Raw genomic sequence first — 10,739 nt, forward strand, 5'->3', positions numbered from 1 at the left:
GGAAACAGCTGAGGAACCACGAGCTACAGCGAGATCTTGTTTACATTGTGGCCGACTGTCACAATTATTCTTATTCAAAGTGATTTGGAGGTTCTTATGCTGTTGTTTTTAAATTGTAATCAGTATAGAGGTACCAGTAAAGGCGTAGTATAAGGATGCCGCTTCCTCCTGCACTGGTTGCCAGGTTGGCTAAGCGGGGAATAGTATCTCAGTCAACCGAGAAAGGTAACCATTCCTCCTTCGTTACTCGAAAAATTTGTTAGGGCGTCATGCAGTTATATTTTATGCAGATGCGTTATTCTTTCATCGTATCAGCACTTCATCTGCTCACTCTTGTTTTACCTCTTATAGTAGTTATTATGTATCTCGTCGTTTTTAAACTGTAGTCTACGTTTAGTATACTTTTTGGTTAAATGCTTACCCTTCCTATATTTTTATGACCATGTTTTAAGTATGTTAGATTGATAGATGAGGTCTATTGAATTCCTTCGTATTTATGTAAGCGTAACAATATAAGATAAACCGGTTGAAATACACCATATAAATATTAGTAGTTATAATAACCGTGATACTTTTTTTCACTCTAGATTCAAGGCTTGAATTAACTGTCATGAAATGTGACAAAAATATTTGCATGAATGTATACTCACCGAAAAATATGTAATCCTGGCGTAAATTTGATGGTAATATCTATGCGGACTTGTGTTTACCAAGGATGGTAACATTAATGTACTATTATGGTAATTTGACGTAAGCAATGAGTGTAACAAAAGAGTGCCTGTGTTTATTCCTTTGTGTACTATCTTTATAACTTTGTGATGAAGTAGCCCAACATGTTTAAGCTTTGAATTGCATATGTAAAGATTGTACTTGGGTGATTATGTTAACCATGCTAATTTTCACTCTAGTTTTAAAAACTGTTACTCTATGCACGAATCATTAATCTTGGAAATAAACTCACTAAATAGAAAGTGAGCTGTCTAAAAATGGTCGTTTAATGCTGAGAAAAATGTAATAAAATATGCAGTTAAAACACACCAGGTTAATTCAGTTATATAGAACATTTAGACCTAGTGTGGAGCTATTTTGCGTACGATTACCTTGCAATATGTTTTGATACAGTTAGCATGAAATTTGTACTAAAATTTTGTTATCAGTGGCAGTGGCATGTGTGCAGAATTTCTGTCAACAGAAAATGTAGAGTATGATTTTATTCCTGTCCAGCGAGTAAACTCTAACTTACTTCATTGCTAAATGCGACGGTGGGTGGCATAACAAGGTGGAACTCCTTCATGATGCACAAAGGGTAATAAAGAAGACTTTGCTGTTCCACAAAATAAAATGTATTTGTGACTGGTTTCGATATGGTATATCATCATCATCAAAGTCTTTTTTTTTCTTATCCTTTGTGCATTACTTCATTGCAATAATGATTGAAAGGCAGGAACGGTAAATTTCATTTGACTGAAAAATCCATTGTGTGTGTAGGTGTACAAACAAATGTCTTGGGAGCCTGAGTGGTAGCCTTGCTCAGTATTAATAATATTTGAATCTGGTTTAAACACATGTACATATTGCTTTTGAATGTATTTGGAAAGTGCAAAATATTTTTCAAATATACTTTATTTACAAAATACTTTTAGAAATAATATTTCCGATGCAAAATACAAATTTCAAAAGTACCAATAATACGTAATTCATATATGTACGTGTGTTTTCAATACTGACCACCTCAGCTCAGACTCACGTTACAATACTGACCTGTTATGCTTCTCATTGTAAAATGACATTTTTAGGTCCTCATTGCACGTAGATTGCTGCAGTGTAAGAATTATGGATGAAAAAATGTTGTTTTTATTGACCATTTAACTCTTGAAGCTCCCAAAGTTTTAAGAAAAAAGAATGGGAATGACCTCACTATGTAGTACTCTTTCAAACCAATTACCTCTCTCTCTGTTCACATTAAACTTTGTACATAAATTGTCATAAGAAAAAATTAATTCCCCTGGACCGCGAATTGAACCATGAATCTTTGGCTTTCCTGAGGCTCTCAACCAGTTATGCCTTCAATGAGTTCTTTCTCCTTTGCGTTGATATCCCAGATGGAGTGCGAGGGCCAAACATCTAGTACCATGAGCTTCGGTGTAATTGCCATGGGAATCAAAGAACCTGGATTGCGTAGTGGTCTGTGCAATGGTCTGGATTAATATTACACACTTTAAACTTTTGGGATGTTCTTCTTATGTGTAGTACGTTGCATCTTTCTCAATTAAATTACATCCCAGGATGTGTTTCCTGTCAATCATCAGCAGAGTTACAGATGTGGTCCTATTTCAAATGGCCTGTTAGGTGAAAACCATAAATGCTATTAGTTTTATTTATTTATCCATCACGTTCCTTGAAATATGCTGTGGTAAACCAATTCCAGATGGCAATGTTTGAATGCAAGAGCTTTGATTTAATTATGATATCTTTGATTCATATTTATTTTCTTTTCGGAGCTATATTCAAAAATATAAAGAAATAAGTGGCGCTGGTTTTAAAAAAATTCAGTTCAGTGGTATTATTGATGGTAAAGGTGCATTGAACGTTTTCAGTTGAAAAATTTATCTCTTTTTGATGATTTTAGTTTTTTTGAGACCCTGTCTTCGTAGAAATAACATACATATTCCTTTTCGTTCTCTGCGTCTGTTTGCCATCTTCCCTGCCTCTCATACTTAACTCCTCAAATGGCTGTAATCTGTGTGCATATATGTTTTGCAGTTGTTGAAGCTGCTTCCAACAATACAAATGATGCAGAGGAGGAAGAAGAGGAAGTGATTGCTGAAGACTATGATGATAAAAAGGAAACTCCAGCAGCCAAGGCTGAACCAGAAACAATAGATGGTGTCCCTATTAAGCTCTTGGTAAGATTATGGTGATCGTATAGTTTAAGCATTGTATGTTTGTAATAAGGTTTTGCATCACTTCTGTAAGTTAATAAGGGAAGGGGTTGAAATATAATCCAAGGGAAAGATGATAGGAAATAAGATAGAAAAATGAAGTCAAATTTTTGAATGAGGAGAGTTACTATATTTGCCCAAATAGATATATGTACTGTCCTTTCTGAATTTGTCTCTCGCTCTGTATTATCCTCATGATCATGAAAGATTATATCCAAATGGCTAGATCACACTCAGAGACAGTGTAACGCCATAAAGTAACCCTCTTACAACTACCAATGCTAAATCTCAGAACCCAAAAGACGAGGGTAGTTCCGCGTTACATAAACTTGCTCGCGACTAGCTAACAGTGGAGAAATCATTTAATTAAAACTAAAAGAACCACGAGGATTCGTCCGGGACACCTCACGCAAGGGACCAATAAACCAAAAGAAAAGAGAATCACTTCTATAAAACAAATCGTACCACAACTTGGGCATTTATTTAACAATTGCACCTTTTGAGTTTTCTACAAAATGACAATTGCATTAAACAAAATAAGATTTTCCCTGATCCACACTAACGACTCCAATCCACTGACATCACCATTACCCCTGCACTCGACGAACCTCACACACATGAATAAATAAATTGGAGACAAATGTCCACTGAATAGTCCCAAATATGGGTTCCCCCAAAATTACAACAATAAATTGATCTTTCCCCTTAAACCAAAATGAAACCAACAGCCACATACCTTACGCTAACACACACACAATCATACAACCCACATACTCCGAAGTCCATGCTTCAACACTGACAATTATCTCAAGTCAGGAGAGTTCAAGTTAGGTGCGTCCAGCGGGAAGGTTGCAGAGCGAGAGAGCGGTTTCCTTCGCCACGCTGACTACCTAGCACCCACAGTGTTGCCGTTTTTCCCAACACCGCGTAGCAGACGACACAATTTGTCATCTGTTCGGCCCGCGCGCGCTCTTCTCCTTACGCGCGGGTCTTTAAACTGGCATCGCAGTTGGACCGCTGGCCACCCGTCGCCCAAGTTACTCCGCCGTGGTCAGCCGCGGAAGTAAAGTGGCGATCTTCTTCAAAACTGCCCTCAGAGAGGACCAATCTCTTCGCTGCAGTCCTGCGGCATGCCTGTAAACTTCCAATTTATCTCCCTCTCCTCTCAACATTCATGCTCCACAAACACATAAAAGAAAACAAAGAAAACACATTAACACACATCACACACGTAACGTAAGTGGCTATCTGGCCTCAATGCTCCCCCCTTTTGGGACACGCGAGACGATACCGAAGAACAAAAGAAACAAGTGTAATGATTAATTACATAATGAAAGTAAAGTGGATTGAAGTCCCAAAAAGAACATACATATTCATAGTTTCAATTAATAATCTCTTTACATTATTTCCATACATAATATATACATATTTTTTTTTAAATACATTAACTTCTCCCACCTGCTCTTCGACCTCCAACCTTCCCGGACGCACTTTACGCATTACAACAGAACTCTCATGAGCCCTGTGTGATAATAGCCTCTGTCCCCATGCCTACAGGGCCTCTCTTGGTCATGCCTTCTCTGCTGGCATATACAGCAAGGCTCGGTTGAGAAGTTTTACAAAGGTATGCGGGCTGTCACTCACTGAAAGAAACAGTGCTCTGAAGCATACATCCCTACATGTGTACCAAGATTGGTTGCCTCCCAAAGCCTGTGAGAAGCAAAGTAAACTACATTGTATGTCACACACTAAACTTGAGTGCACTGATGTTGTGGAATGTGGTGAAAAGTTCCAGCCTGATCTTCCCCTGAACTTACCTCCAATGTCTTTGTTGGGGCATGCATCTAGAGTAGCGTATTTGAGAGCATCTACAGGTGAATGAAATAGAAAATGTTCTCTTTTCTGTCACTCTTTCCAAAACAAAGTGGAAAATTGTCATTCAAAACCAGTGAATGATGGAAAAGTTCCAACTTATCAATCAAACTTCCTCATGGCTATCAAAGACTTATTCTTTTGATTATAAAAATCTCGTCATTGATTTGATGAGAACTGCTTAATAATTCACTCCTGATCATTTTACTAATTACAGAATAATAAATGGCATATTATTTATGCTACTAATCATGATATAAGCTGATGTTTCTGCTGAAGTATATGTCTTTATTGCCTATGAATAATGGATAAACTAAGCAAAATTAAGAGCCACTAGTCCAGCTTATCTTTTGCATCAATGAGGTAACGTTAAGTGTTATGTTACTGTGCTGTAACTCTGCCAAGCTAATTTTTAGAGTCATTGACAACTTTTAGGAGGGTTCCCATGAAAAAATCGAACATTGATAATTTTTAATCACCTTAATATTCATATTTTTACTGTCATCTTAATTTTCAGGGACACCAGGGATGTCCAAATAAATATAATGTCCACCATGACTGCACTGAATTCTGTAAAACTTATTGGGGAAAAGGTCATGTCCTTCCAGATCCTGCATACTTGAAAAAGAAGATAAGCATGTTAAATAAATATCCTCTTCCTGAACATTGGGCGGAGAATTATGATCCAGGAACGTAAGTTGGTCATTAATCTTAACATATATGTATTAGCAACAGTTATTTTGATACATTTTAAAGGATTAGATGAAAATGTTTTCATTAGGCATATTCGTAAATAAAGTAAGATATTGATCCTTTTTTTTCCTCTTGGGGAGCATGTGGTTTCTTGAAACAAAATTTTATCACTTAATTTTACAAGGATTAAACTGAATTTTAGGAAAATCATGTTTAAATTTTTAATATGGTATTCATCAGTGGGTGTGGTCATTTTCTAGGCATGCATTGGTTTTTGATTTAGGTGCAAGGTTTGGCTCTATGTTAATAACCATTGTCTTTGTGTGTGTAATCACCATCAAGTAATTTGTGAGTGAATAATTTGTAAAAAAAAATCTTCCGATGTTGAAGTATGCAATTAAGCATCAGGTTTATAAAATGAAATTTTTATTTCATTTTATAAGTATGATGATTTTTAAAATGTGGTGATAATTTTGCAAAATTATTTCTATTGCTTAATGGGAAATGGTGCATTGGCTCTCTTTGACATTTCTTAGCAGATCGCTTGTATTTGAGGGAAAATGTGATTTTTGTAATTCTCTAGCTCTGTTATACTTTCAAATCTGGACAAAAGAATGGAGACTCTGGGTCTTTTCTTTGACTTTTCTAAAGCCTTTGATCTTGTCAATCACCAACTACTCCTACTAAAACTGGGTTTTTATGGTATACGAGGTACTCCTTATAAGTGGATTGAATCGTATCTGAGTGGACGTCACCAACATGTCGTATTATACAAAAATGGCACTCAGTTTATCTCTCCTGGTAAAGAAGTCCTACTAGGTGTGCCACAGGGCTCTGTCTTGGGTCCTGTTCTGTTTTTGCTGTATATAAATGATCTACCAGGTACTCTTAAATCTGTCACAGGTGTCAAACCTATACTCTATGCTGACGATACTAATGTTATTGTATCTGCCCCATCATTGAATAGCTTGTCCCTTACAGCAGTCACTGCCACTAAACTCCTATATGAATGGTGTCAAAATAATTTTCTTAAATTGAACCTTGAAAAGTCTGGCCTTATTCATTTTTGTAACAAAAATAAAGAATCCGAAGCAATACCAATTGTTGTAGAGGGGAAACAACTCCCACAAATTTCCAGTTCAAAGTTCCTCGGAGTTATCCTGCACAAAAATATGACATGGGTAGAGCACATCAGCAAATTGCGCAGCAAGCTCAGTTCAACATGCTTTCTCATAAGAAGCATCAGGAACACGGTAAATAATGATGTCTTATTGTCCATTTACTATAGTGAATTTTACTCGCACATTATTTTCAGTATCCTGTTTTGGGGTTCCTCTCCCCATTCTACTGAAATCTTTAAAATTCAGAAGCGAATTATAAGGCTGATGTGCAATGCCCCCTATGATTCACCTTGTCGTCCCTTGTTCAAGAAACTGGACATATTACCACTACCATGTGTGTATATTTTTCATTTACTTGCTTACACAAAAAGAAATCTATTTCATTACATTAAGAACCGTGATGTCCACCATCATTCCACGAGGCAAATTGACCAGCTGCATGTTTCGTATGTGCGCACCAAGAATACCAGCGCTGGTCCAAATTGTATGGGCCTTCAACTCTACAATAAATTGCCACCTGAACTTAAGGCACCATCAAGTGTCACTACTTTTAAGACCAACCTACTTAAATATTTGAAATTAAGAATGTATTATTCTGTAGATGAATTCTTAAACAAATTTTGATGTATCCTGCATCATTGTATATTTGTATTTATTGTATATATATTTTTATCTTGACGTGTCCTATATCCAGTGCACCCCTTGTACTTCTAGATCTCTGGACAAATAAACATTATTATTATTATTATTAAGAGTAAATAATTTGTTGGTAATCAGTCATGGATTAGTGCGATTTTTCTGTACTAATGCTTAATCCTTTTTAACTTTAAAAAAAATACATTTATTTAAAAATTTCCCTTAAATGATTTTAAAGAAAGACAGAAGGTATCTTTCAAAAATTGGCCATTTTTGTCATATTAACTCCTAACTTAGTGATATAATATTCCTTTTAAGTGGGCGCCATTATTATTGGGATACCAGGACAGGTAATGTATCATGGCTTCCTCCAGATCATCCACGAGCTGTCATTTCCAAGTCTGCAGCTAGGATACGTATGGATCTTTTTGGTGACAAAAAAAGTTTGGAAGATGAAGAAGAAAAGGATGAAGCTAAAGAAGAGGTGGTGTATTTTTGCTTATGCTCATTCATCTTTCCTGACTTTGAAAAGACTTTCAATTCATCCTTTGAACAAAATTATAGTATAATAATTATGGATATATGTCTTACTGATTTCTCATTAAAATTACCTTTAATTCTGAATAATTTTCGTCAACATAGTGACGAATAGATGGTAGGATTTAGAATTATTGCCATTTTATTGCATAATTATCCGTAAGTCTTTCAACTGTGTAACTTTGTATTATTTATGAGCGAGGGAGGCATGCATTTTGTCTCATTGAGGTAGCTTGAAACATTGAAGTTTAATCTATTTTTATTTTCAATTAATATAATTTCCAATCTAGTAATTGCATGTTAAGAATGGGCAATATGTTAGATATGGTAATACATATGTTGAGTCAATGGTTATCTTCAACACCTTTATTTTTGATGGCTAAGGCTAATGGACATCATGATTCTTGTCATGATTTTGCATTTATCCTTTTCATATTTTGCTCAATTGTAGAATGGAGAATACTGTGATTTTGTTGTAGTTTTGGTGAATGTGCTCAAACTATATTGATATATGTCTTCATATTTTCTCTTTTAGAGTGATGAAGCTGAGAGTCGCCCAAGACCTGCACCAAGGAGTGGTAGGTCAAGAGAAAACCGTGAAAGGGAGCAGAGGGAATCTCGTAGAGGAAGTGGACGCTCAAAAGTTAAAGACAATGACTTGGATCCCATGGACCCAGCTGCTTATTCTGACACTCCCAGGTTAGTATGCATCCGGAAATTATTGTTAATGGTTAATATGGTGTGCTGATGTGCTTTCCTCCCCAAGTGTCAGTAACCATTGTTGGATGATAAAGAGATTCGTATTACGAAGGAAAGGGTTTGTATTACGAAGACCATAAATCAAAAGCCTCAAAAGAAAATATCAAGTTACAGGAGAATAATAGAATCGTGTTTCACCCTTCCCTCTTTCTCCCCCACTGACCTTTTCTGCCTACCTGCTTCGAAGTTCCCCATTTCTGGAGGTCAACTGCTGCATGAGTCATCTATTAGCCCAAAAGGTGTCTAACAATGACTTTCGGCAATTGATATTACACCTTATTGGATTGAAATATTAGTAATGTGCTCGTAATTTAAAAAAATAATAAGACCAAACACGATGTATTTCTGACTTTATTTAAGCATTTTACACAAGGAAATAAATGTCAAAATACGACGGAGACTTAGCATTCTGGCAAAACTCGATATCCTCGCAGCTGAGCTTCTCAGAAGTTGATGTGGTATTTTTTTCCGAAAACATATACATATCAAGCTACAATTTATGAGTTATGTTATAAATCTCTATTGTCACAGACGAAAGGATATTTTCTTAGGATATTTGATATCTCCCTGCTTGCAATTCATAATCATCTGTTTATTTCGTGAGAACTTCCAAAGATAGACTGAAAATAATTGGAGAAGAAGAAGATCCGGTGGAGAAGTGCATGTATTTTGCAAAATGCCTCAGATTGTCCGCTAGCACAAGGCAGTAGGAGTGGAGGTAAAGCGAGCTACCTGTTGAAAATAAGAAGTTGGATGAAGCCGAGTATCAGATGGGCGTGCTGCTGAAATGGCTTTTGGTAGATATGAATGTATACATCAGACAGAAATCCATCGTAGCAGTGTAAATGCGGAGATAGCATGGAATCATTTTTTCGCAATGTGGTGTGTCCCCTTAGGATATGTGAAAGAGATGTTAGTTGAATCAACTATATGCCCAAATTGTTTCCATAAAATTAAAATATTCCATTAATCAGCTAAATTCCTGTTTGAATCCTTCAAAGGAAATCACAATTACTCGCCAACATCTCGGATTTCCTGCTACATAGGCAATCCAGTCAAACATTCCCGCATTCATCGTTTTTTCGTCCATCGCCTTGAAAAATGATAGATCGAGGTTCCACAGTGTACCTTTTTATTTATGCATTCATCAAGTGAAATAGAAGAAGAAAGGTACGTTTAATAGGCTTTGCGCAATTCTAGTATTTCAATATTCGAACAATGAATTAATATTCAAATTCCATATTACAGTTCGAGAATTCTGCTTTTTGACCCATCTCTAGTTTTAAGTACTAAAACCAGTAATCAGAGAGATTATATAAGTTCCTGTTTTGAGGATTTTATGGAACACAATGGGAGAATAAACAAAATTCTAGCATTAAAAAATTGCATTTCATTTGGTGGAGTGTAGTTGTTAAAAATATGTTATATGAATAGGTAGATGCTTAGGTAGATTTTTGTTCCTAATTATTGGAGAACACTCATGCAAATCCTTCATTGTGGTTCTTTTCTTATAGACTTGTCCCGAGTTAGCAGCTGTCCAATATATACATGGGCTCCAATTTATGGATTTCTTCTGTTTTTTTGTTACATTTTATCCACTATTTTTGGAGTAGTGTCATTTATTGCAGCATATTCATGATGCAAGTGAAGAAAGCACTGCTGAGTATGTGACAGAAAATGTTAAAATCTCAATCATTCTGTATTTTGTATTTTCAGGGGAACTTGGTCCACAGGTCTTGGAAAGAAGAATGAAGCAAAGACAGGAGCAGATACTACTGCATCTGGTCCGCTGTACCAGATGAGGCCGTATCCTAGTCCAGGAGCCGTGTTGCGAGCAAATGCTGAAGGTTCCAAGAAGTAAATCTTGGAAATTAATTTCTAAGTTTTCCTGCAGTCCATCAAGAGCTATCAAAAGATGAAGAATTATCAGTGGGTGGAGATAATGACCAGTTTGTTTGTTTTGATGTGTTTTTGAACTTTTTAGAGGGGGTCTCTGCGATTCTTCAGAAAGTGTCTACTGGAAAAAATGGCCCTGACTGTTTTATTTACCTCCATGTTTGTGGAAACATTGTATGTCTGTACTCTGTGTACATGTTTAAATGATGGATTAATATTGGACTAATTTCCTGTGCCATGGGAAAGCACTTTGAGCAAATTAAAAGAATGTTATAAAATAGTA

At 36.1% G+C, this 10,739-nt stretch overlaps 1 protein-coding gene across 1 annotated transcript; it reads left to right on the forward strand.

Annotated features, from left to right (window-relative positions):
• Positions 1-29: 29 nt before the first annotated feature.
• LOC124153812 (polyglutamine-binding protein 1-like) lies at positions 30-10,739 on the forward strand. The gene is made up of 6 exons (XM_046527185.1): positions 30-225; positions 2,764-2,906; positions 5,332-5,507; positions 7,583-7,748; positions 8,337-8,500; positions 10,277-10,739. Exons 1-6 carry the CDS (start codon positions 156-158, stop codon positions 10,419-10,421), a joined length of 864 nt encoding a protein of 287 aa, XP_046383141.1. The 5' UTR covers positions 30-155; the 3' UTR covers positions 10,422-10,739.

The sequence above is a fragment of the Ischnura elegans genome, chromosome 2 (genome assembly GCF_921293095.1).
Source record: "Ischnura elegans chromosome 2, ioIscEleg1.1, whole genome shotgun sequence".
Lineage (NCBI taxonomy): Eukaryota > Metazoa > Arthropoda > Insecta > Odonata > Coenagrionidae > Ischnura > Ischnura elegans.

What these genes read in the sequence shown, in the direction of transcription:
- LOC124153812 (XM_046527185.1), top strand. Translation starts at nt 156, where the DNA reads ATGCCGCTTCCTCCTGCACTGGTTGCCAGGTTGGCTAAGCGGGGAATA. An exon ending in AGGATGAAGCTAAAGAAGAG is followed by an intron (nt 7,749 to 8,336) that starts GTGGTGTATTTT and finishes TTTCTCTTTTAG; the next exon opens with AGTGATGAAGCTGAGAGTCG. An exon ending in GCTTATTCTGACACTCCCAG is followed by an intron (nt 8,501 to 10,276) that starts GTTAGTATGCAT and finishes TTGTATTTTCAG; the next exon opens with GGGAACTTGGTCCACAGGTC.